The 27,685-nt window shown below is 36.7% G+C and overlaps 2 protein-coding genes across 10 annotated transcripts; both read right to left on the reverse strand.

Moving 5' to 3' along the window:
- Positions 1 to 9,449: 9,449 nt before the first annotated feature.
- On the reverse strand, positions 9,450 to 10,382 carry LOC130947106 (protein TORNADO 2-like). The gene has a single exon (XM_057875915.1). The coding sequence runs from the start codon at positions 10,321 to 10,323 to the stop codon at positions 9,517 to 9,519; it is 807 nt and encodes a 268-aa protein (XP_057731898.1). The 5' UTR covers positions 10,324 to 10,382; the 3' UTR covers positions 9,450 to 9,516.
- Positions 10,383 to 20,247: 9,865 nt separating this feature from the next.
- On the reverse strand, positions 20,248 to 26,562 carry LOC130945183 (ABC transporter B family member 2-like). 9 transcript variants are annotated; one of them, XM_057873911.1, is made up of 11 exons: positions 26,410 to 26,562; positions 25,599 to 25,924; positions 24,935 to 24,989; positions 24,176 to 24,812; positions 23,556 to 24,096; positions 23,087 to 23,466; positions 22,485 to 22,888; positions 21,958 to 22,199; positions 21,624 to 21,871; positions 21,120 to 21,532; positions 20,248 to 21,014 (listed from the first exon to the last, which is right to left on the reverse strand). In XM_057873911.1, exons 2-11 carry the CDS (start codon positions 25,884 to 25,886, stop codon positions 20,452 to 20,454), a joined length of 3,771 nt encoding a protein of 1,256 aa, XP_057729894.1. In that variant the 5' UTR covers positions 25,887 to 25,924; positions 26,410 to 26,562; the 3' UTR covers positions 20,248 to 20,451. The 9 variants fall into 9 exon arrangements, with proteins under 9 accessions (XP_057729894.1, XP_057729877.1, XP_057729926.1 ...); XM_057873894.1 differs by having other exon boundaries at positions 26,200 to 26,547; XM_057873943.1 differs by having other exon boundaries at positions 25,599 to 25,927; positions 26,410 to 26,546.
- Between the last annotated feature and the right edge of the window lie 1,123 nt (positions 26,563 to 27,685).

The raw sequence follows: 27,685 nt of genomic DNA on the forward strand, positions 1-27,685 counted from the left end.
CAACAGCAATACAATTTTGTACACTACTATTGGATACTATTTCTCTCTATTCTTAATAGCTAAGTCCTTAAACGGTTAAGGAAATATAATTAGTTAGATTGATATTATTAATATTTGTTATTCATATATATATATATATATATATATATATATATATATATATATATATTTGAAAAAGAAATAAAATTCTACTTATAATGCAACCATTGCATACTGTCACGAAATTGCATGAAGGTTGTGCAATATCCGACAAACTGATTTTCTAGATACAAATACAGTTTTCACGCTGCAAGCTAAGCCTGCAAGCATAGCAGTTGTACACATCACAACTAGGGTATCCGTAGAAATATTTGAAGATAGGAAATGAATAAAAATTGATATTTCCTAACATGAATAAAGATCTCCTAACATGAATTTGGAGTGGGGATGACAATTGATATTTCCTATTTTAAAAATTTTATATCCATACTAAAAATTAACTATTAAATTAGTTATTACGTATTTATTTGATAAATATATATATATATATATATATATTATTTAATTTATTTTTAATATATATTTTAAATCGATTACTAATTTAATAGTTAATATTTAATGTACACATCACATAATTATTTTTATTTTGTAAGAAATTTTTTTCAAAGAAAATTATACATACATAAAATAATCAATTTGAATAATATTAGTATTTAATATTAATATATAATTTTCATACGATGTTTGTTTTATTTTTAAAATTTTAATATTTAGAGATATATTTGTATTGTGTTATTATCTTAGATAATTCGTTTCTTAATTACATAAATTCTTTTAGAATAATGCTAGGGAACCAAAAGGGTATTAGCCAAAAATCAGCCAAATAGAATTTAAAATCTCTACGAGTTAATATATATGGATATTTCTTCTGCTAAGTATTAGAATGTTTCTTTTTTTTTGTGACTATTAGAATGTTTCTTTTCATACTAAATAGATGTTCTTTTATATATTTTTCGAATATTTTTGTATTACAAATGTGAATGTCTCTATTTTTTTAAGAATTTCATAATTTTTTTTAATTTTTTTTTAATTTTTTTTTAATACTCAAATTGGCCCCTGAAATTTGACCTCCGCATCAATTTAGCCCTCAAGGTTTCAATTGACTCTAATTGTATCCTGAAATTTTGCGTCGAGCCTCAATTTGGCCCTTCCGGCGTTTTTCGTCACCGGAGAGCTGACCTGGCAAATTTGGTAGACACTTGGCACCCTAGCAGTTAGATGACATGGCAAAATGTTTGAAGGCTTCAATTTAACCCCTAAAAATTTCAAATAAAACCTAGAACTTCCAATTTCCCCAAATCGAAGAGTGTCTCAAAGAGGTGAGAAGAATGTTGCGAAGCAGCAGTCAAAGCTCAGGTAGTTCTGGTAGAGCTTGTTTGCATAGTGGCTGGGTGAAGAACGCACACGGTGACAGAGGTGGGAAGGTTCCGCATTGATGCGGTTGTGGGTTGCGTCCTATTCTTCGGTGGTCTGGGACGGGTTCCAATCCAGAAAGACCATTCTATGGATGCTCTAACTATAATGTGAGTTGGTTGAATTATTGCAAGTTAATTGTGTCTTATTTCTCAAATGCTTGTTGATTTTGTAGCTGTTCTTCCTCTCAATTTTTTTTTGGATTTTTTGTGTTGTAGACTACCGGTAAAAGATGGTGTGACTTTTTTAAATGGGCAGATGTTGAAGAAGAAGAAGCCATAGTTGGCAGAAATGAAAGTTCAGTTAGTGAAAACCATTGCAAAATATCTATGGGATGGAAAATTAGTGCAGTTGAAGCTGAAATTAAAATATTAAAAATGTGGAATATTATGTTGTCTGTGTTTGTTATTATTTTTGGAATTGTGATTGTAGTTTGTGGATTAGGTGTGATCAAATATATGTAACTGTATATCAGTTATTTGAATGAATCATTGTTATGTATTTAATGAGAAAATAGAAATGGAATTTTATGTTCTCTTTGCTAATGATATATCCTGTAAAATTCTTTAAAACTGAGATTATATATGAAGCTGCTATGAGTCTGTATATGAAGACAAGATCAGGAGCTGGCTCTAATAACTATATATGTAGTATGCACTTCCATTAGTGAATAAATTTAAGTGTATAGTTCAATTGTGAAAAAGATATAAATAGATGAGATGTTATGACAAAAGAAAATCTAATAGAACCTTGTGTGGTTCTTGTACTTGACATAAGACCCAGAAATAAGTAATTCATTAAGTAATTCATAGTCATTAATCATTATCAATATCACAACATTAGCAATAGCAGTATCTGTATCATATCTTAGATACCCTAGATAACATAGTTTCAAATATCCTAAACCAAAACAGATTACTCTACATAACATAGTAACAAAATATCAAAAGAGCATAGTTTGATCAAATGCTCTCAACAAAATATGTTCTACACAACTTCTAGTCAACATTGCAAAGCGGTTTCTATTTTGTTGTTGGTGGTTTGAAGCTTGGGGTGGGGACGAATGTCATAAACTCTGCCAAGCGTGCAGCTGTCCCAGAACTTGCTCCTAGCGTTGGGTCCACATTGAAAGTTGTTTTCCTCTTAGATTGTAACTTTTGAGGCCTTGTCACCTGTTGTGGAGGTGGAGGTGGGTCTGATAGAGGGACCTAGTAAAATTGTGAACAGAAATAGTGACCAATACAACCCAACAAAAACCAATCAATTTGTTATCAAATAGTATCAATCAGTTAGATCTACCCAACATTTACTCGTGTATTATAAATCAATATAAACTAGTTAACAGTTAATCAAATATTAGAAACCAAACACTACCTGTTCCTGATTTTCTGGCTGTGAGTAAGTGGGTTGGGTGAGTACAATCTCTGAAGCATTTGCATTAGCAATAGCTTGACGTGGTGCTAATGAAGTATTTTCATTAATCTCAGCAGCTTGGGTGTTAGTAGTAGCAGCGTTTGCTGGATCTGTACCCTCTCCAGCCTTAGAACCTTTTTCTTTTGCAACAACAGCCGCTGCTGCATTAACAAGGGCACTAGCAAGGTCATCAGCTTTTCTATGAGCGCAACTCCTCTTTGTATGCCCTCTCGTACCACAATAAGTACATGTGAATTCTTTGTATTTCCTCTTCAACTTGGTTTCAGTTTTTGACTTCTTAACACTAGATGACTCTTCATCAGCATCCTTCCGTCTTTTTTGGGTTATTGGCCCTGGCTTTCGCTTCATTTTAGGTGCATGAGGCCTATTTTGTTCACTTCTCTCCCAAAGATCTTGTCCGGGTATTGGATTGAGAGAGTGCTTGTAGGTATCTCTATAAGCTTCCATGGTCAGCCAATGATGACAAAAATTCTTAGGATTTCGATTTATCTTGGAGATGGTTGAACATGCATGGACACACGGCATTCCTACAAGGACAGATGTTATGAAAAAGTATCCAATAAACTATGTTTAATTAAAAGAATACAAACCACTCACTATCTAATCCAAACTATGTTTAAGCAATTATTGGCTACCTCAGTACCTGTTATTTGCCAAAACCTACAAGTGCATATGCTCTTTTCCAAGTCAACAGCCATGTTGGTAGGCCAACCATGGATCTCAAATCTTTGATAATCTTCATCTCCACTCCAGATTGGTGTCCATTTTTGAGATTCTTTCCGGATTTTCTGCAATCTACTATGTTGGATTGGTGGGAGCTTACCAACATGGTGGGATAACTTGACCTTGTTTTTTGCAATGGACCGCATCGCAAACATCCGAACCTCCTCTAACAAGGTGATTATAGGCTTAGCTCTGTATTCCTTGATCCTCGAGTTAAAAACCTCGCAGGCATTGTTACAAATGTTATCAATTTTTTGATCGTGTCGAAAATATGCCCTAGTCCATGCTTCTTTAGGCCACTTATCCAAATATGCCCAAGCTCCCTCGTTCAGTCTCTTTAACCTATCCATTTTCTGATCAAAACCATGGCGAGTTGTTTCCTTAGCACACTCCTATAATAGTCCTCTGTACTCCTGTTCTTTCCATTGTTTGTTAAAATTCTTCCATAGATGCCAGACACAGAATCGATGGTGTACATTGGGCATAAGCTCCTTTACTGCTGAAGCCAAACCCTGGACCAGCAACACATGAAAATTCAATTATCGTGCCTCAAACAGACCCCCAAAATATTTTAAGTGACCTCAAACGGACCCCCCAAAATATATTAAGTGACTTCAAACTAGCCCTCGCAACGAATACATTTACTAATCACAGTCCTCACAGAAAGTATGAATTGATTATACAAATGCGTTTACTAATCACAGTCTTCAGAACAAGTATGAATTGATTATGCAATACATTTATTAATCACAGTCCTCACAGCAAGTATGAATTGATTATACAAATGTGTTTACTAATCACAGTCCTCACAGCAAGTATGAAATGATTATGCAAATAAATCTTACTAATCACAGTCCTCACAGCAAGTATAAATTGATTATGCAAATACATTTACTAATCACAGTCCTCACAGCAAGTATGAATTGATTATGCAAATAAATCTTACTAATATTAGTCCTTACAGCAAGTATGAATTGATTCACCAAATATATTTACTCATTTACCTTTTGCATGTCTGACATAAAAGCCCATTTGTTAGCCATGTAGTCACCCAAGTCATCAAGCAGCAGGTCCAAAAACCACCTCCAATTCTCTTTATTCTCAACATCAACAATTGCCCACGCAATTGGATATATATGGTTGTTGGCGTCCTAAGCCACTGCTGAGAGTATTTGTCCCCCAAACCGAGTCTTTAAGAAGGCTTCGTCAAGTCTGATAAGTGGGCGGCAGCCAGCCTTAAAACCCTTCTTACATCCATCCAGGCATACATACATTTTTTCAAATATAGAATCATCCCCTTGTAGATATGTACTAAACTTTACTGTTGAACCAGGATTACTCTTAAGTAGAGTTTCTGCATAATCTCTAACCAAACCGTACTAGGCAGCTGCATCACCGTAAACAATATTTCTTGCGTCCATTAAAGCTCTGGTTAGTGATGATTTGTTTAGGTCTAGGTCACACCTTCTCCTGAAATATGATTTAGCTTCACTGTGCTTTAAGCTCGGGTACCTCCTCAATTTCTTTACCAATTTGCCAGCAAGCCATCTCCTATTGGCTGCTCTGTTTTTGCTCATCCTAGGACATATGTGTTCATTCTTAAATGTTTTTATTTGCCAGCATGTCTCATCAGAATCCCTGGATGCATAAGCAACCCATGGACATCTAACCATATCCTCATCTTCTCCCATTGTCCACTTGCAAATAGCTCTGACTCTGTAGCTCTCATTCCTTCTAAATTTAATCTCCCTACCTTCTTGAATGGTGAATTCTCTCACAGCATCCATAAATTCATTCTTGTTACTGAACTTCATTCCAACTTGTAGCTTTAGTTCACCAAATCGGCCACCCTCGGAGAAGATTGGGTGCACATCATCAGCATCATCATCATCACTCCACTCCTCATCTGAGTTTGAGGGGGTTTTCAATTCTTCAGACTTCCAAGAGTCGTTTCCATCAGAATCATCGTGAATCGGATCATATGCATCATAAATTGACAACAACACTAATTTCAATTTGTATCATGCAATCCTTAATCATGAAACATGAAAAAATACAGTAAGTAAAATCAACAAAATTTGAATATAATTACATATATAATTGTTCCGTTTAAAGGGAATACTAAAAGTGATCATAAGTGATTAATGGGAGAAATTATTCAAATTAGAACATTAAGAAGAAAAGTTAAAGATACGGTATAATTCCCATTTACTCAAACTTCTTCAAATATTTTTTACCAAAAGAGCACATTCTTCCATTTAACAAATTGATATGTAAAGAGTTGAAGTCAACTAATATTAATGAAGCACCTATTAGGAGAAGATAATCATCATGATAAAATAAAATAAAATAAAAAGAAGAAATGGTAATGGAGAATAATACTGAAATGATGTTAGAGAACATACGTATTGATAATGTTATATTACATGGTAATGTGTCAAAATCACTACTTAATGCCAAGGATACAAAAAAAAAAAAGAAGAGTTTTTCACATGCATATAGGAGTTTAAGCTGAATAGAATAATTGACTTTGGTTGAATAATATTAATTGCAAAACTCCATCGGGCCTTCTATCAGCTTCAATAATTTACATCAAATTCTTCAATGATAACAAAAATGACATTGACAGCGGATCCATTAAGTACCAACATAACTTAAATAAAGAAAATATTCTTTTGTTGCATTGAATGATTGCATATAAAGCATAACATATTACAAAAAGAAATTACGGTTTGAAGGAGGATCTACAATAACCAGGTAATCTCCAATGAAATTCAGACTCAATTATACAACAGTGCTTGAAATATTATATGTACTCACGTCTTTGTAAAATTTTTTTATGTAAAACTGAAACCCAATTTCAGATCAGATTGTGTAAGTGGAAGAACCACTCGAGTTTTATGAGAGCCTGCCTCTTATGATCACTCGTTCACTCTACAAGTAGGAACAATTGCTAGATTTATTGCAAAATAATCCCTTAGGGGGGAAAATTGATCCTGAAACCTGTTGTACAAAATAGTATGCATTAGAATTAGTCTAATATGTTAGACTATTGATACTTAACATAGCATAATCATCATAAAGCTAAAAAGAATGGTATTTAGAATCACAGAAATGAAAAAGGTATATTTATTCTAGAAATTTCTATAGTTTCACTAAATTTCAATTAATTTTCTATGGTTTAAAAGTTCATAATCAAGTTCTTAAATCAAAATTTTCAATTAGATACTTGCAGCTTAAACATTTCTAATTAAGTCCCTGAATTGTACAAATGTTTTAAGAATTGTCCTATATTAACAATTTATGTGTTCTGCTACATTAGATGAAAATATGGAAACAAGCTCCTTTTTTAATGTGATAAGGATCTGTAGAAAACTATGCCAGGATAAGGGAAAAAAAGAATATCTAGAATAAGACGAACATAATGAAAAAAATTAGCATAAACTCTGTTAACGAAACAATAATCAAAAGTTAAATACACTGCAATGACTGGCCAAAATACAAAATCCTCAGTTCATGATTATCACTTAAACATTCATGGTGGTCATTGATGCATACAATGTTCAGTACAAAAAATATTTTATTTTTACAAGAAATTATCCAATCAACAATTAAATTAAAATGGGATATGAAGGAGTATAATTGTTATTTTAAAATGGAATATGAAGAATTAAAGACTGCTCAAACGGATAAAGGATTGAACGCTTCAGTTGATCACAGTCACACACATGCAAAAAAATTAAACCCTAACATACAAGAATTCTATCATCATCAATCATAATCAACCACATTCTCCCAAAGTTTCACTGATCAAGTAGGGTGAAAAAAATGAAAAACACCACACAACCAACATTTTCATAAAAACAAAGCACGATAGTTGAGAGCATCAATTTTGTTACTAACCTGTTTTTCAAAAGATGACTCCCAGGTAATTAATCTTCACAATGGGGTAGAAAGAAGTAAGAAAAGCTTCAAAGCTCCATTACTGTGACATCCATGGTGCTTCTCTGACGGGAAGGAAAACGAGAGGAAGTGGAGGAAGAGAAAGGGTCAACTCAGTCTCACCTTTGGAGTGGTTAGTGTTTAGATTTTCATTTAACCCCTTCCTAAGGAATACGACGTCGTTTCTAACAATTTCGGCGCCAACAATAAAGCGGCGTCGTTTTTAGATTGCCAGGTGTCATTTAAATTTGCCAGGTCAGTTCTCCGGTGACGGAAAACGCCAGAAGAGCCAAATTGAGGCTCGAGGCAAAATTTCAGGGTACATTTAGAGTCAATTGAAACTTTGAGGGCTAAATTGAGTCAGAGGTCAAATTTCAGGGGCCAATTTGAGTATTAACTCGGATATTTCTTCTGCTAAGTATTAGAATATTTTTTTTTTTGTGACTATTAGAATATTTCTTTTCATACTAAATAGATGTTCTTTTATATATTTTTCGAATATTTTTGTATTACAAATGTGAATGTCTCTATTTTTTTAAGAATTTCATAATTTTTTTAAATTTTATAGATATTTAATTATTTTTACTAAAATATAACTGGATATTTCTTTTGTTAAATATTAGGATGTTTTGTTCATATTAAATAAATATTTTTTTTATATTTCTATAATTGTTCAAGGACTCCTTTCACTCTCTACGGGTAGCAAACAATGGCCTCTTACCTCCTCACTACCCTCGCCGAGTACCCTCCAAACTTCCAATTCTTTCCGGAAGATGCATCATCGTCTGATGAACTTGAACAAAACGATGACCAAGATGAAAGTCCCCCTTCATTTCCAAGCAGCTCCAAAGCCGCACCAAGATTCTACTCTTCCAGCCTCTCCTTCACAATCTGCACAAGGTCTTCCGGAGGTCCACCACAATCAATATAAGCCATCAAGTCCCCAGCTGAGAGTGTGGCCAGTGCCGGTGCAACAGCTTCGTCACAAGAACTGAGCATGAACGGTGAGATTTCTCCGACGAATTTGCCTTCCGGATCAACAATCGCAATAGAGTTTTGGTGGATTAGGAACAATGAGAGGAGGTTTAAAGTAGACGATGCAGGGTCATCATAGTTGACGGCAAAGAGATTTTGATCGTAATGACGTTTAGAGTGTTGATTGGGCTAACCGGCGTAAGAGAAAACGCCGCGATTGCATTGAGAGAGGGGTCTCTGTATGATTAATGAAGGTGAGTAGGTTAATGTGAGAGAAGATGAAAGTTTTTATAGGTTTTAATTAGATTTACTTAATCAATTTAAAATTTTTTTATTAATATAAATTAATGTGATTTTGTTTAGTTTTTAGCTTATAAGTTATAACTCTTGGTTCCATATACTTTTCCATATTTTTATCGAAAAATCACTATACTCCCCTAAGTTACCATCCCTAGTATATAATGCTCGCAGACCCGCAGTTAAAATTTAAGACCATGGCCATGGATATAGGTGACAATCTTAATATAGGAGAGCAGGGACGGAGACGATTCTCCATTTCTCATCTCACTCTCTGAAATTTCTTCCTCGCCCCTATTCTACAGAGTAATTTTTTGCCCAATCTCCATTACTATCTTTGATTGATACTCACACTTACAGAATCCCATTGTCATCCTGTCATCCAAGACACAAGTTGCAGAGTAATAGTCTATGCATATATAAGAGCATGCATATCAACATAGGTCATAGTCTAAAATTAATGTAGTTTTGCTTTTATTTATATAGTCGAAAATTGATGTTTGGTGCAACGTTTAATTGACTATGATTAACATTTCTTCAATTTCCTTTGTTTTAAGAATACATAATAATGCAATCACTATGCTAAATATGATGTAATAATTATATGTTAGAAGCAAAATGATACATTTAGTTGAGGAGCACGCACCAAAGATGCATTTCTGATCTCGTGGGAAAATTAAAGTAGTTGTCTAACTAGGTGTATCCTTGCCTGTATCTGCGGAAGAGTTGGTCAGTTTTTGCGTTCCGAAAGGCAAAGAAGGCAGCGAGGTAGAGTGCAACGAGAGGAAGCAAAGTAATGAGGAGTATGAGATTGGCCGCTCTCCATTCTTTTCTGAGGGCGGCCAAGACACCGGCCTTACAGGAGTCACAGTTGTAGCAGAGCTGCATCTGGTCGTTGCTCCAGCGTGTGCAGTCGGCATCTGCTGCCGTGCTGATGGGGCTTATCCAGTACGTTGGATTCACAAAGGTGTAACCGCATTCTGTTGGTGGCTTACAGCACCCTGACTGCATGGGTGTCAGATGCGCATTAAAGAAGTCCTGAGGCATTCGGTAACTTTGGTTCAAGCGAGCGCACACATTGGTTTTGGAAAGGCAGGTTTTGATACGAGAGATTCTAACCCTTCGACGAAGCCAAAGCGAGAAGTCATCCAAGTGGTATTCCAAGTATGAACGGTTGGGTTGAACGTTGCCGTGGCCTCTAAGGGTGACCGTGTACACCAACACCACCAGGCACAGCAGCAACACGATTAGCACCAGCATGGCTACCAGGTAGAATATCATCACCCTCACCTGCTGGACTCTCCACAATAATGCTCCCGCCAATCCTGCCAGACCCACCACCATCATCACAATCCCCAACATAAGCACCGCCCATTCTAGAACCTTCACACACGATTCCGCTACCTCTGTGCTCAGCCATATCCCGGCCCCAATTATTGGAATCGACAGCAGCACCGCCCCCAAGTTGATGCCTCCTATCACATTGTTGCTCAGTGCCATTGCCGCAACAGCTCAACGTACTTGATTGCTGATGGATACCAGATAGATGATTAATTGATGGTCTAATCGCCTGCTAATTAAATTAAACCAAAAGGAATAATGAGGCCACGCACAGGTCTCTTTTCTTCAAATTTGTTCCTAACCTTCAATACCCAAAAGCTAGCCACCAGCTAGTTAGAATAATGAAGAATGAGTTTGTTAAAGTTGGTTTCGAATATATTATATAAGCAATGCTTAGAAGCTAACTCAATTTATTTTTTTATTATTTTATTTCTCTTAAATTCTATATTCTAAATTATAAATTTTTAATTCTAGATTGTAAATATTATAATTCAAAAAAATAATTAATTAATAAAAATTGATTTTCTGCACTTTCTCATCCTTTATTTAGGACGCGTTACTTTGAGGCTTACTTTTTTGAAAGCAAAGAATACCTTGGGTTGTATGTGCACGTCATGGACAAATTAAAATCAGAAGGAAGAATCCATGCGTCCATGTGTGTCTTTCAAACCTCCTTTGAGGTTTTGACGCACTTGTATATTTTTCCTTTTCGAGTTTTGATATAATCATCAGCTTTGAGCTCTATATTAAAAAGGCAAATTAGAATTCGCTGTTATATCAACTAAGAGAGAAGTAAGAAAAAATAATAGATTTTATGGAGTAAAAAATTGCACACTCTCCAGTTATGCTTATCAATTATCATATCTTCCAAATCAATAATATTCTTCTGATGGTATCGTTTTTTAGATCATAATTTTTAATTCCTTTTTTATTTAGTTTAGAATCTCCACAAAATTTTATAAAAACTTTTATTATCTTCAATATTCTTATAAAAAAAATTATTCCAAATCTTTCATTATTTAAAATGAATTGAATTACACCTGAAATTATTAAAAAAAACATAGAATCTATACCAATTCAAATTATGAATAGTGCTACACATACAAGTTATTTGGGTTTATAAGTCATCGAAGTTGGACCAAACTACATGCGTTACTCAACGGTTTTCATAGTGTGCTTCACGTTGCTCCTCCTCCTCTTCCTTCTTCTTCTCATTCTTCTTTGTGTTTTTCTTCTTTTTTTTTGCGTGTTTCATCTTCATCATTGTTTTTTATTACTGTTGTTGTTGCATTTTTCCCCTCTTTCTCTTTCTATTAATTTTGCAATATTATGTATTTTTTTTCTTTATTTGATTTTTTCTCCCAAGAAGAATTATAAGAAAACGAAATAAGAAAACGAGGAAGAAGAAGCAGTAAAAGATGAGGAGGAGGAAGAGGAAGAGAAAGAGTTTTGGATTATGCAGAATTTATTATCAGACCAAAAAATTCTTAAAATACACCCAAATATCTTCGTGTTATACCCAAATTTACTGCAAATACAGAAAAATAATTTTTTCAATGCAAAACTTTTATATTATATTCAATTTAAACCATAAACGATGAAACATTATTCAGAATCATAAACTACTAACGAAAATATTAACTAAAAAAAATTCCAATGAAAAAAGAAGGAGGAAGAAGAGGAGGAGGAAGTGGTGGTATTGATGACGACAATAACAAAAGAGAAGAAGAAGAGGAGGAGGAAGAAGAACGTGCAGCAAGAAGAAGACGGCTCGAAGCGCGTGAATATAAATGACTTGTAAAGACTGAATATAAATGACTTGTAAAGACTTGTATGAGAAAACACTTGTATGTGGAGAATTATTCTTAAATTATATATTAGAGTGAGACTTGCGCGATGTACGGAGAGATAAATTAATTGTACTATATAGTATATTCTAATGTTAAATTTAAATTGTTTTATATTAAAAATATTTTGTAGAATATTTATTTGATAATTTATATATAATTTCATATAATTATTCAACTAAAATATAATATAAATTAAAATATAATTTATTATTTTAAAAAATTAAATTTATTTATTTTTAAAAAAGACATAAACTTTGAATAATTGACCATTTGTACCCATAATAGTTCAGAACGCTGACAGATGTACCCATCGTAAAAGGAAACTGACTTTGTAACCATGAGAGATGGGTTCCGTGAGACAAAAATAGCCTGGCTTGGGTTGGCACTGCTTCGGGTTTGTATAGTCCTACATGGCAATCCGAACCTCCCAAAGCCCAATCCACGTGGATCTGAACGTTGTATATGTAGGTAATAGTTGAAGTGAAAACCCTAGCAAGTTCTCTTCCCCAATTCGAACCATAACTCCAAATCTGAAATTTTGTTGCAATTCGAACCATAACCCAGAGTTATCTCAGAACCCCAGCGATGTCATCACGCAGATTTAACTCAGATGGAAATTTTGGAAGTCGCAGCAGTTCTTCCAGTTCGAAGAAGATGAAGGAGAAGAAGCTCGACGGCAAATGTTTCTGTGGGAGAGATGTTGTGTTGATGGAGTCTGGAACGATTACGAATCCTAACAGATGGTTCATAAGATGTCCTCTATAGGCGGTAAGGGACAGCTGTTGTTGTTGTTGAGGTTAGACAATGATTTCTGAGTTTTAGTTGACAAATTTGGGGTTTTTTTTTTTCTCTCAGACAAGAGATTGCAGATACTTTGTTTGGGTGGATGAACTCGAACAAGGATGGGAAGGCGTGGCAAGATGTTTAGCCAAGAGAAAGTTCGAGCATTGTTATGCAACGCCTGATGATGGATTAACTCTGAATGCAGGGGGAAAATCTGCTAGCATCCTCAATGATGACTAAGAAGATAGACAAATTTAGGGTTGAAATTAGGGGAATTAGAGTGATGATTATTACTGTTGCACTGGGGGTTGTATTTTGTCTGTTTTGTGAGTTGTATTTGGTTATGAAATCATAAGACTTGTAAAATTGGAGGTCTTTGTTTTGTCATAGTTAAAATTTTTGAATGATATTGGCATAATATGGATTGTTCCTAATATATACTTTTCATGTGATACATTGATGTAGATACACAATGTTTGAACTTGTTACTGCATTCTAAAATGATTCTGATAACATTAAGGAACAAACAGTAAGCTGGAAATTAGCAACCTGATAATTTTGGTTTTCAATATATGAGTAAGGACCAAATTGGATGAAGAAAGTGTTGTAACAATAACAATAGTGATATGAAAAAGAGGCAAAAGAAGGCAAGTATATAATTGCTTTAACAAGTAAATTGTTCATTATATATATATGGATGCTGGAGGTTCCAAACATTTTGATATTAGACAAAAAAGCCAAGTACTGGCCACTGAATTTACAGCCTCAAAAAAAGCCTTACTAAGTCATATCTAAGCAATAGGATGAAAATGCATCAGAAAACACAAGAGTTATGTATCTCATAAGTGTAAACTAAAAACAACAAAAAGCCAGATTCCAAATTTTCAGTATTAGTCTATGATATTGGGGTCGAGTTATTGCTCCCGCTTGATAAACCATTTTTTCCTCCGCTTGATCCCCGTATCCTGCCTCGACCTCTACCTTGAACTCTCCCTCTATCAGATGTGCCAGGACCTGTAGCAGTTGGAGTCACAACTCCAGGTGTGGGCATGAACTGCATGAACCGGGTGTTTGTTCCTGCACTAGCACCTTGCAGTGGATGTAGGGTAGTTTGAGAGTTGTGTGTGGATGGAGTTGTTGCTGGCTGGTTGGCAGGTGGTGTACTTGGCTGCTGTCTTTGTCCGGTCGGAGGCGGGCGTTTAACACTTCTCCTTTTAACCTGTTTTCTGGTTGTTGCATTGGTTGGTTGTGGCTATGGCTATGCAGTTGGTGGGGGAGGCATTGGGTGAGCCTGCTGCAAATCATAGAACAACGCAGTTATTATCACACAAAGTTTGCTAGGCAGCTTAGTTAAATGATTAAAACAATGCACTTACTTCTTGAGTGTTGGTTCTTGCAGATTCATTTCCTTCTTCAGTGGCCTCCTGTTCAGCCTGTGCAGATTCTAATGTCTCCTCATAGTACATTTCAGCTAGTAAATCCTCATCCTCATCATCTGCTGGTGCTTGTGGGGCAGAACTCCCTTCACCCGCAGCTTCCTTCCGCTTTGTACAACTTCTCTTATTGTGACCAGCCTAATGATAAACGTATTAGTCATAATTTGAACTAAAAATCACATTTACCAATAACTATAGAACAGGACAGAATTTCAACTAAAATTGGTTTACCATACCTGGAGGCAATACTTGCAGATAATAGTCCCAATCCTCCTCGTTGTTCTATGAGAGTCACTCTTCTCCTTAGGGCCATCATTTCTCTTGTCTCTCTTGAGTGTAGGTCGACCAATTGGTTTTCTATACCATGGTGGCAAAATGGGGAGGGTATCAACATCGTGCTCCCAGTACTCCTGGCTTGGAACTGGACGCATAGAAGTCTGATAGGCTGCGTTGTATGCACCCATGGTGAGCCAGTTGTGGGCATATTCTTCTGGCCTTCTGTTCTGGTAAGCCAAAGCAGCACAGGCATGTCTACATGGTAAACCTGTGATTTGCCATAGTCGACAGCTGCATGTACCTTTGCCAAGATCCACACTTACCTTCATTGGCAAACAATGCACCTCATACACATTCCCTGCGTCATCTCCAGTAGGCAGAGGCATCCATTTGTTGCTCTCTCGCTTTTCCCTCTCTAATCTGCTTTGTTGGGTTGGTGCTAGTCTTCCGCTGTATCCAACCAAAGCTTTTTTGTTCCTAGCCATAATCCTCATTATGTAGCACCTCACTTCCTCCAACATTGTAATTATCGGCTTACCCCTCATCTTCTTAACCTTGGCATTAAACACCTCGCAGTTGTTGTTGGTGTAGTTGTCCAGCTTAGGGTATTCACTGAAATGAGCTCTGCTCTATTGTTTAGGACTAATCTTATGCAGGTACTCCCAAGCCCCAGCATTGATCCTTTTCAGTCTCTCCATGGCAGCATTGAAGTCTTGTGTTGTGGTTGCCTTAGCACAAGACCACATGCACATTTTCAGCTGTAAGTCACTCCATTTCTTGCGAAAGTTTTGCCATATATGCATTGCACAGAATATGTGGTTGGCATTTGGGTAAATCTCTTGTATGGCTGGGATTAGTCCCTATAGTAATTCATTTAAGTAAACAGTGAATTTCAAACAAACCAGAAACAGGTTTAAGTATTTAGCTAGACAATTAGCCACCATTCCAATATCAGTCTCAAAACAAAATAGAGTTGTTTATTTAGCTAAATCAGATTCCAAATTCCCAGTAACAGTCTCAACACAAACCATACATAACTAAAACTAAACCAGATTCCAATACTTTACCAATAAGTCTCATTGACTATTTAACTAATCCAACAATCCAAACATTTCAATTTCAGTATCATTTCAATATCAGTATTAAGCTACTAATGATTAAGCAATGAAATTTCAATTAACTTCTAAAACATACCTAAACAAGACACAAAACAATTAATCAGCCATACATGATTTATAAGTAAATATGCACAAGTACCCTCAGAAATACTGGATTTGAATCAGGCATGGGATTCGTTTGGATCCTTACTGTCGAACCTGGATTAGTCTTCAGTATTTGGTTACCATAATCACGAAGTCGTGCATATTGTGCAATCTCAGAACCTTCAATCCGCTCTTTTGCTTTCTTCATAGATCTATAAATTTTTCTTTCATTGATTAGTACATCATACTCGGATCTGAAGTATTGGTCAACCTCCCTAACTGTCAAGTTTGGCTGCACTCGTATCCTCTCCTCCAACTCATCTATGACCCACTTTCCATCTGCTGACTTACAACGATTGTCCCTACTACATGTATGTTCATTTACGAATGTCTTTACTTGAAAACTTGCTGGAAATGTTCTCTTGGCACAATATATTTGCCAAGGATAGTCCTCATCATAGCATATAGCCTTCGATCTTGTAGAATCACAACGAGCAAAGAATATGCTCCTTCCAATATTGATATTAAACTTTCTGACAGCCTTCCTGAAGTGGCTTAGAGTTTCAAACTCCATCCCAACCTCCAACCGAACCTGGTTAACTGGAGCATCAGCATTGCTCTGAGGAAAAACAGGCGTCTGTTCAGTATCATCGTCACTTGCTATGCTATGCAATTCCTCTGATTCATATCAATGATGACCAGGATTTTCATCAGAGAAATCATCATCATCAACGGGGACGTAGAAGGTTGGAGGCTTGTCTGGATCGGGGTTTGGAATGAAAAACTGGCCTGTAGGGGGGCCTCTTAGTTGATCTCCTCTTATTCACCTTTGGCCTTCCCTGTACCTCCTCTGAAGGATTGCTCTGATCATTCTGGGTAGTCCTATTGGTGTCAGAGGGTGGGACTGTCTGAGGGATTGATTGTGAGAGTGGATTCCCATATGGATGTGGGGTGTATTGGGTTAGTTGTTCTGGTTCAAGAGGTGCAGAGACATTGGGTTCAAAAGAAGGGACTGAGTCTGAACAAGCAGTGTGTGTTGGTGGCTGATCTTGTTCAATAGGTGGCTGGAAAGGTTGGGACTGACTTGATGGTGGTTTATCTGGTATGCCAGGTGTTGGGGGAGGCTGAGAAACCTGTCCTACCTCAACAGATCCTGAAAGTTGTGGGTCTGTTGTCTCCTGGGTCATAGTGATATTGTCCTTTTTTGGGCCTCCAAACCAGCCCGTGTGTGTGCTTCATAGGCCTCTTCCCTGCTCTGGGCCTCACTCCTTTTTTGGTCATCCATCCCAACTTGCAGATTACTTACAATTTCAACATGATCCTCATCTTCCACTACTCTCAACCTTCTTTTTGGACTCTTTTTCGGAGTTGGAACCCTTTTAGCACAACGCTTTACTCTCATCTTTGATGGAGTCATGTTCTTCTCCTCAACTAACACAGGCTCATCCATCGGATGCTTTGTATATACATTTATTCTGTTACTGTTCTTCACAGCTGCCTCATACATCCTAACTATATCCATGTCAACCTTGAGGTCCCTCAACCCATCATCAAGCCCTTTCCCAGGTTCCAGCCAGAAAAAATTAGAAACAGATGTATATCCTATGTCCTTCACCAAATCAGATAGGAAAAAACCATTCAAGGTATCAACATTAACCCTCTCTATCTCTGTGACTTCACCACCAACATAACTAAGCTTCCCACACGGTCCTCTCTCAAACCGTCCTCTATGATTAATACACAGTGTTATATGGATGGTGGCCATTCCTGAAAGTGAAATAAACCAACACATTCTAAGAAAACAGTGCATGTTACTACACCTAACACAAACCATAAATCAACTACTTGAGCACCTAACACAAACCCTAAATCAATTAATCAACTAATTTAGCAATTCTCAGCCACGATTTCATATGGTAATGTAATCTGTCCAACTAGTCTCAGTGACATTTGAAATAATTTAACACTGGCAATGACATACCTCAGCTCTCTGCCGACCAAAGGGGGTGACCTCTTCACCGTCGGCGACGAAATCCCAGGGTTCGATCTCTGCTGCCTATTCCTTGCAAGTTCCTCTTCCACGTTCTCGTTTTGATGGCTCTGTACTGTTTCGAATACCTTTTCCGACTTCGGAATGACAATGTTGAAAGCCGTAGCTTCAGGGTGATGGTTTGGGAGTGTTCCAGGCGTCTTCTCCGGCTTGGAAATAAAAGGACGTTCTCTGCTAGGGCATCAGCAAACTCCCGCGAATTTCTCTTCAATGTTAAATTGTTTAATGTTAAATTCCACGTGGATTGGGCTTTGGGAGGTTCGGATTGCCATGTAGGACTATACAAACCCGAAGCAGGTGCTAACCCAAGCCAGGCTATTTTTGTCACATGGAGCCCATCTTTCATGGTTACAAAGCCAGTTTTCTTCTACGATGGATACATTTGTCAGCGTTCTGAACTATCATGGGTACAAATGGTCAATTATTCTAAATCTTTTATATTAGAATGAAATTACATATTTATTTGTTAATTTTATTTTTATATTTATTTTAGTTATCATACAAATTCATTATATTATTATGCTTTATTATTCATTAATTAGGACATACTTACCATGAATAATACAATTATTAGGTGTGTATTTTAAAGTGTGATTGGGTGGTTTTTGATTGCAATGTTGAATGGGTGGACTAATTTAAAGTGTGAACTGTGAAATGTAGTGGTGGTATGATGTTCCTTAATTTGCAATGGTAATGTACTAATAATGTACTATTTTCTTCGTCAAGCCAAGATTATATCTCTCGTTTTCGTTTACCCGGCCATTTTAGATTATTGAAGTCATTCTTCATCCGGAAAATAAAGTGTAAAAAAAAAAAAAAAATCCAAATGCACGATAATAATGATAAACAATAATCTACACTACAAGAGTAGAGAAAACCTAGCTAGTATGTTCCTTCTTTAAATCAATGAAGAACAAAAGGGGGAGAGAGATAGTAATTGGATAATGATTAAGATGCTTCAAGAAATTTGGATATGAGCGAGAGAGGTGGAGCAGCTAGATACAGATTCAACAAAGCCGCAATTACTACAAGGCCTAGTCGAAGTCGTCATCTGCATCTCTTGAAAACTTGTACAACTCTTAGAATAGTGGTGCCGCCCTCTTATAATGTGTTGAGGCAGCCTCAAGGTATATTTATCATCTTTTTCTTGTTCTTCTCCTCTAAAAACTATGGAATGGCCCGTTGAGTGTGACCTTGCAAACTTGTGTTCTTGCTGCACCCCATTATTATTATGATCATGGTCGTCATTACACGAATGATCCTCTCCTCCTGTACCCTGATGACCCCCACTACTTTGGGTGGCCATGTCTGTTATTATGTCAATGCGTATGTCAGCACCACCACTGCTACCACTGATTTCTCCTTCTCCTGATTTATGCTCCTCGAGGTTTGTGCGGCAAACAGGGCAAGTCTTGTGGGAATAAAGCCAAAGGTCAATGCATTCTTGGTGGAAAACATGGCAGCAAATAGTCAAGAGGCGAATCAAGCTGTCGTCCTGGAATTCGAGCAAGCAAATGGCACATTCGAGGCTGCGGAGGTCCTTTACGGAGGAATACACAAAGGTTGGGAACGTTTGAAGCATGGAAGGATCAAGGCCTATTGAGGAAGACCTATTTGTTGATGAAGGACGAAGCAATGAACCAGAGAAACTCTGGTGGAAGGCCCAAGAGTGGAGGACGCTTACAAAGCAGTACTTGCACAAGTACACAACGCTGAAGGCCATGAAGCATAACACTAGGACGGCTAACGTGAATGCTATTAACGCCGGTGGGGTATTGTATTCTCCGTCGGGCGTTTTGTAGCCCGCCTCCGACGATGACATTGGTAAGATGATGACACACCAATCAACACGGCAAATGTGGCGGCCGGAGACTCGCTTATTCCGGACCTTCCATTCTTATAAATTCTTCTTTGCATCGATGAGAGGACTTCGATCCCGCGCAAACATACATACAAGGTGATGATTTTTGTTTCTTTCTTAATTTTATTTTATTTTCCAGCCTTCTTTTTATTCTTTGGCTAGAGGTGGGATTGGTGAGAAGAAAAATGTATAGCGAGAATCAAGGAGACATGTCATGGTGTACGTTATATGAGTAATATAGCTAAGCTAGATGGTGGGTTAATATCAGAGAGATGATGCTGTATGTCGAGCGAGGGATTCGTTTTTCGTCCTCAATAAGAAGGATTGGTTTCTATGGAGTCCTAATGAGTAGGAGGCCGGAGGGATTATATTTGAGTATGCGCTCGTGTGTACATATCAAAATGTTTGGGAGCCATAATTTGAAAACTAAATACTAAATAGTCATAACTCATAATTTACTCTTTTTTTTCTTTTATATATATAAAAAAGAATTATATATATTAAGTTAAATAAAATGTCTTCCTATATTATTCGTGTATATGACTATGTATAATCGAAAAAGTGACTATACATAGAATCACTCGCAATTAAAACATAATAATTTAATATTCATTAATATAGTTGCATAAATCGTTTGAGTTAAATTTGACAAAAAAAAAAATTATCTTGAATCTAAGTTATAGGTAAAAAATAACTTGAACAACTAGAATTATACCTCACAACTTAGGGAAAGAAGTAGCTTACAATTGTAAATTGACCAGAGTGCTACTACGACCGTTAGAAGTTAATATAATCAACTATATTATCATATTATGGATAGGACAAATGACTAATTTTGTTGCTCATGTAAATGTAGATGTTGTTGTTGAAGGCTAACTAATTTATAATATGCTCCACTCTTGTTCTGTATCAGACTCGAATGAGTCCCTTGCTCAACTATTTTTCCATCGTCGACAACAGAGATTTGATATGCATTTCTTATTGTGGATAGCCTATGAGCCACCACAATTGTTGTTCTGTTGTTCATCAATTTGTCTAGAGCTTGTTGTACTACACGTTCTGACTCCACATCTAGTGCGCTGGTGGCTTCATCCAGCAACAAGATTGCAGGATTCTTCAATATGGCCCTCGCAATAGCTATCCTTTGTCTCTGACCACCAGATAGTTGAGCTCCTCTTTCCCCTACTTTGGTGGAGTATCCCTCAGGAAGACTACTTATGAAGTTATGAGCATTTGCAAGCTTAGCTGCTTCAACTACTTCTGAATTGGACGCTTCTTCCTTTCCATAAAGAATATTCTCATAAATCGATGTTGCAAAAAGAACCGGTTCTTGTTGCACAAAACCAATGTGTTTCCTAACAGATTTTAAATTAAGATTCCTTATGTCTTTTCCTGCAAGATAGATAATGAATCATCATTGTAGGAACTTAGGACAATGATAAGTAACCACCACCAGCAGCAAGACTACTGATGAGACATTAAATTTTGTATAATTACCATCAATCATCACCCTTCCAGATGTTGGATCATAAAATCTGAGTATAAGAGAGATGACGGAGCTTTTCCCGGAACCACTGTGCCCCACCAAGGCAACAGTCTTCCCTGAAGGAACTCTCATGTTGAAATCATTAAAAACAACCACATCTGGCCTTGAAGGGTATCGGAAATGGATATTTTTTAGCTCAATTGTTCCTTCCACTGTATGCAACTCTTCTCCCACATCTCCCTGTATTCCTGTCCTTCTATCCATCACTTCAAAAACTGATGCAGCCATTTGATTTCCTTTTAGCATGTCTGGTGCCAATGCCAAAGTCTCCCCCATGGCCAGTGCGGTTACGATCAAAACCATGAACGACTTCATAACTGATTTAAAGCTAGAAAGCTCCTTCTGCATCAAAACTGATCCGTACCTGTGAAAGGTATACAATGCAAATGTCAGGATAAAGCCCACTTTTAACATATTACATGTAACATAACATCGAAGATATTTAAATAATGTACCATAAGGCAAGGCCATAAGAAGAGAAAATAAAGAACTGGGATATGCCATAGAATATGCCAGCAATTTGGCCTCGTTTGAATGAACGCTTGGATGGTTCAACAAGCTCTTGAGCATAAAGGTGGATGACTTTTTCTTCACAACAAAATGCTGCAACAGTACGCATATTACTCACAGCCTCCCCCGCCAACATGTTGGCTTTTAGATATGCTTTGCTCAGGTTTCCACCAAAGCCTTTCATAAAAAGTTTCTGAAATCATAGAAGAAATTATGGAGATCCAAGAAATGAACCAAAATCTTAATAATGTCAAAAAACATGGAACAAGATTAACAAACCTCACTGATGTGACCACTGACGATCAAAGGATATGTAGCCAAGACAACAAGCGTAACCCTCCAGTTCAAAATGAAGGCAATAATAAATGAAGTAACAATCAGACCAACATTCTGAAAGAGAATTGTAGATCGATCAACAACAATAGTTCTTAATAAAGTCGCATCAGCCTCTAAACGTGATGAAAGCATAGAACTTGTGTTGCTAGTATCATCAAACCAGGCAATTTCATTTTTCAAAACAGCTGCAACCAGATGAGTGAGGGAAGTTAAATGAAGTTTTAACCAATGATTGCTAAATAATATGGTTGATCTTTGCATACCTCAAGAGGAAAAATGTGTAGGACTTGTATAAAGTAAAGTGATTGCAATGCATGGTTTTAACTTAAAAAATTCAACAGTTAAAGTAAACTCATAAATCTACGTTTAAGAATTCAATTTTTTACAGATTGGGCATGTATAACAAATTTCAGACCAGTGAGAAGTGTAAAAGGAAACATTTCAGCGATAAACTTGAATGACACAAGTACCAGAAAACATTGTTTCTCTGACACGAAGGGTAAGCCGCTCGCCCATGATTCCGAAAGACAGATGTTCGATGGTATAAGCAGTAACGGCTAAAATTGCTGCCCCGCAGAAGAGGAAAGCTATTTTCCTAATTTCACGACGCGTTGCATTCCAGTCCATGTAGTATGCTACAAGTGCATGAGTTATTCCGAGAGCAAAAAGTGGCATCAGGGCACCAGCAATAAAAGCACCCAAGGTTCCAAAAACTCCATAATACCAGTCAGGACCAACCATGGAATATAGTCTCCTTATCGAGACATGGCTTGCGTTGTTTCTAATACTACTTTCTGCTTCATTAGAACCAAAATAGCCAACAGATTCTTTATCCGAATGAAAACTACCACCAAAGCTTGTTGTACGGGAAACGCTATAAACAACAAATAATCAACTTTAGTAGGTGACCTGAGGTATTATCCCGGTGGACGGTGGAATATAGAAAAGAGTTGCATTATCTTTGATTACAATGACTTGAGAAATAGATACCCCACTTAATACTATCTGACGTAGCGGGTTCTTAAGGTTTAATTACCTAAATTCTTATAACTGCTATGAATTACGTAGGTACCTGGATGTTTGTCCCATGCTAGAATCCACACGAGGGTGGTGTTGCAAAGAGGCCGACTCCTGGATTTCAACAAGAGATGCATATACTCCATTTGGGTTAGAAATAAGCTCCTCGTGGTTGCCAGTTTCCACAATCTTTCCTTGCTGAACAACCGCGATAATATCTGCATTCTTAATGGTAGAAAGCCTATGTGCCACTATCACGGTTGTTCTACCAACCATCACTCGATCAAGTGCCTCCTGTACACTCTTCTCTGACTCCGCATCCAGAGCGCTCGTTGCTTCATCTAATAAAAGTATTGACGGATTCTTGACAATAGCTCGAGATATTGCAATCCTTTGCTTCTGTCCACCTGATAGTTGAATCCCTCTTTCACCAACCTGCAAGATTAATTTCATTATTATATTAGAAACATCCTACTCTTAGCTTCCTCCAGCCTCTAGCCAGGTCTACATGCATGCATAGTTACCTTTGTATCTAATCCATCCGGAAGATTGTTAATGAAAGTCTGAGCATCCGATAGCGTCACCGCATGATTTATTTCAGCAAGCGTTGCATCATCTTTTCCATACAGTATGTTGTCCTTGATGCTTGTAGCAAAGAGTGCAGGTTCTTGATTAACTAGCCCAATTTGCTGTCTAAGCCATCTGAGATCAAGTCCCCTAATATCGTGCCCGTCTAGTAGTATTTGACCAGAAAGTGGTTCATAGAAGCGCTCAATCAACGATATTATAGTGCTCTTTCCGGAGCCACTTCCTCCCACAAGGGCTACAATTTTGCCAGAAGGAATCTCAAGACAGAGGTTGTTGAAGATGGAAACATCAGGACGAGAAGGATAACTGAAACATACATCCTTAAATTGGATGTTACCCTCCAATTTGCTCAATCTTTGACCAAACTTGGAGCTGGTCTTGTTCACTGTGTCTCTTTCTATCATCTCAAAGATGGGATAAGCAGCTGCCCTTGCTCGGACAAATGCAGAAATATCTGGTGCTGCCTGCCCAAGTGATCTGAAAGAGCAAAAAAACATACATAAAAATGATCTCGATCTACCAAGGAACAAAAGAAAAAGGCTAGACTTAGGCTTACAGGCTAGAGATAACAACGTTGAGCATCGTAGTGAAAGAGACGCCACCATTGGCAATATTCTTGTGAACAACGATGCTAGTGAACCAAACAAGCAGAGCCCAGGAGAGGAAAAGGACGCAATGCATGGAGCCTAGTCCCAGACCCTTTGCCAAACCTGCTTTATAGCCATTTCTATAGGTGTTGATGAGAGCCGCTCTGTATGATCTCACTGCCCTTTCTTCTCCTGAAAATGCTTGTACTGTTCTCACATTGGCTATCACCTCTTGAGCGATCCCACCAGCCTTTACATAGGCTTTGCGAACTCTGGCAACTAGCCCAAATGTGACATATGCATAAGCACCTCCAGCAAGTGCAATTAAGGGTACAATTCCAAGTGTCACTAAACTGATCTGCCACACTTTCACAAATCCAATGGCAAACCCCGCTGCAAATCTGCTTATGTAATGCATCAAATTTCCTACCTTCTCGGATAGTGCATCTTGGACAACAATAATGTCACTTGTAATCGCAGATATAACATCTCCGGTTGATGCATCTGTATCAAATAAAGTAATATCTTGATTCAGCATTGATCTTAAATAAGCCATCCTCATCTTGGCTGCCTGACGTTCGCCGGTGTGCATCCAACAAGCAACCTCTGCATATACTCAGCATCGGCACGCAAAAATAACATAATAAATAAGATTTACGTAACTTTTCAACTTCTACTAGAATTGCACTTTACTTGGGTATCAATGAAGTCATGAAATAAGTTCATACCTGTCCAAGACGCAAACAGTATTACTATACTTAGATACACAAAATCCAATGAGTACTGCAAAACATCGCAGCAAACAAGTATTATTATTTTTATTTTGCATATACATACATTGATACATATAAGAAACAAGCATGTTTAGCACTAGCAAAAGACCAACAAACACTTCTAAGTGAAGTCTAACCGTTGTTTGACAAGGTCTGCAAAGTGATACCAACCAACTAACTAGCTAGCTAACCAATTCAAATGATGAAAAATTAAAGTAGATATTGAATGTAATGATGATGTATGTGATAAATTCTGCTTTGGCAATGCAGAATTTGAGGTTCAAGGGGAACTGAGAGAATCGCTAGTGAAGTTTGTGAATCTGAAAATGAGCATTGAAATCATGGAAGGCCTCAACTACAGAACCAGTTTTCAGCTGCTTATACCAACTAACTGCACATTAACTATAGCTAACCAACTACCTTCAACTCTGGTTAGCTTAAGTTAACTCAGATTTTAACAAACTTTACCAGCTGGCATTGCTGAAATAACTAACTATTAATTCTGAAAATGTAACTAACATAACTACCATCTAACTTCTGACCTTCTATAGTAACTAACATGATGTCCAAAATAGAAAACGTGAATATACACAAGGATATATTATAGTTCAGCACAAACCTTGGCAACTCGATGGGCAGTTTCTTTGGGATAAAGGTAAGCTAAGCCAGCCACATTGATCATCTTTCCAAAGAAAATAAAGAAGACAGGCACAGAGGCACCATGAACACATGCCCCAATGGATCCAATAGCCATCAAGACACAATCATAGAAGTCAGCAAACGAGAAGAGCTTGTGTAAAGGAACCCTCTGTTCCTTTCTACTCTTTCCTGCTTCCTTCTTTATCTCTTCATTTGCTGCCTCATCAATTGCCGAGGCACCAGAGAACGATTCCTCCTGCTCTGACATATAAATTGAGCGCTATAAACTCGTACAATTGCAAGAGGCTGCTGTGACAACAAATGTGACTATATCAGTTGTGCAGAAGGAGAAGAAGATTTTCTTGAATTCATGCTACGAACGTATGTACTGAAAAAACTAACATGAGGATTATAGAAAGAATGAAGAAGAGGCTGTGGTAGTGGGTAATTAGTTCATAATATAAGTTTGATTAAAAGAAGGGATTAGAGTTTAATTTTGCATATTTTGCGTAAATTTTTTCATGATATCGACAACTAAGTATTATATGCATATTATGGTCGAAAATATCAACTACTTTTACCATTAGAGATATAAACTAAACATATATATATGTTGAGAGTAGATTACAACTTCTGTCCATCTCCACCTATATTTGAGAGGGACACCTACATAAAGATTAAACTTAAATGCCATATGTGATTGAGGATATCAATGGTAATATACAAATGCAAAATAAACTAAGCGAACTTAATCTGAAAAAAGGTTTGATGTTTGAGCGTGGTTATAGTGCCTTCGATCTCTGATCTTCTCTGGCGAACCACAAGACACGAGGCACAAGCTAAGAGGTTATGTTTGTGATTTGTCTTGAGGATTAGTGATGACGTGCCATTATTATTGTTGTAGCGAGCAGATTTACACCATCTCCCACTTGCATTGAGAAAAAGGAATGAATGGAATTCGCTTTAGTAGAAGAGCATTTACATATATAAGAGAATGGATTAACCATACCCGCTTAATTTGTCTGTACGTACTTAGTTATACTTAGTGAAGAAGAAAATCATATGGGTAAGAAAGATCGAAATTAAGTTTAGATGATTCATGCAACACTTAAGTACCATTGTCGTTTTTTGCGCGTTCTTTCTTAAATTTTAAGCAATAATTTATGACTCTGGTTCAACTTATTGCTAACGCATAATAATCACATGTCATACATTATCTGATTATCATATATTGCCTCGAATCGTCTATCATATATATTAAACACAGCAGCCACATACCATCGGTATAGAGATCATCTGATCAAATGATTTCATCGTATTAAAATTTTTCTTATGAAAATAATATAAATTTTAAAAATAATGTGACGTTTGATTTTGCAAAAACAAGGACATGTAGTGAAAACAGTGATGTGGCATCTTCTCAAAATTCTAACTTGTTTAAAACATTTGTTGGCTTTTCAATAAAAATCATATTCATCTCTCCATGTTTACTTTGAAGAAAAAACACGTAATACTTGTCTTTGTTTTTTCTGGATAGATCGAACAATCTTCAGTCCTAAATATTACATCACAAACTCATCCACACTACCCACTCATACACCCAATATTTTTAAAGATTTCTATTTACTACTTGGTTTTGCCAAAATTCAAACCCAAATGTAGCATTTTAAAAAATATGCTAATATACAGCTGCTTGTCTTGTTCAATTTATAGGTAAAAACGATAGCGATTAAATCAAATCTTTAAACTACATGAAATCGTAGTTAATAAAAAAGATTTTTGGTAGTGTGAAATATCATAAATCACAACAGCTGCTCATCCATTATTAGATTTTTGTTTATGAGCGCCACTAAGTGTACATTTCTCTTTCGAATTACTTATAAAAATGAATTTCAGAAAAATAACAATCAATTTACTCCTTACGTCTCTATCTTATATTCAAATTTGATCTCTAAATTTTGAAATAAATTAATTTGGTCATATTAAATGTTTTACCATCCTGCTTTTTTTTACTAAGGATAATATAATTCTTGACAAAAAAAAATCAATTCGATCTTTGTCTTTGAT

Source organism: Arachis stenosperma, chromosome 1, assembly GCF_014773155.1.
Source record: "Arachis stenosperma cultivar V10309 chromosome 1, arast.V10309.gnm1.PFL2, whole genome shotgun sequence".
Lineage (NCBI taxonomy): Eukaryota > Viridiplantae > Streptophyta > Magnoliopsida > Fabales > Fabaceae > Arachis > Arachis stenosperma.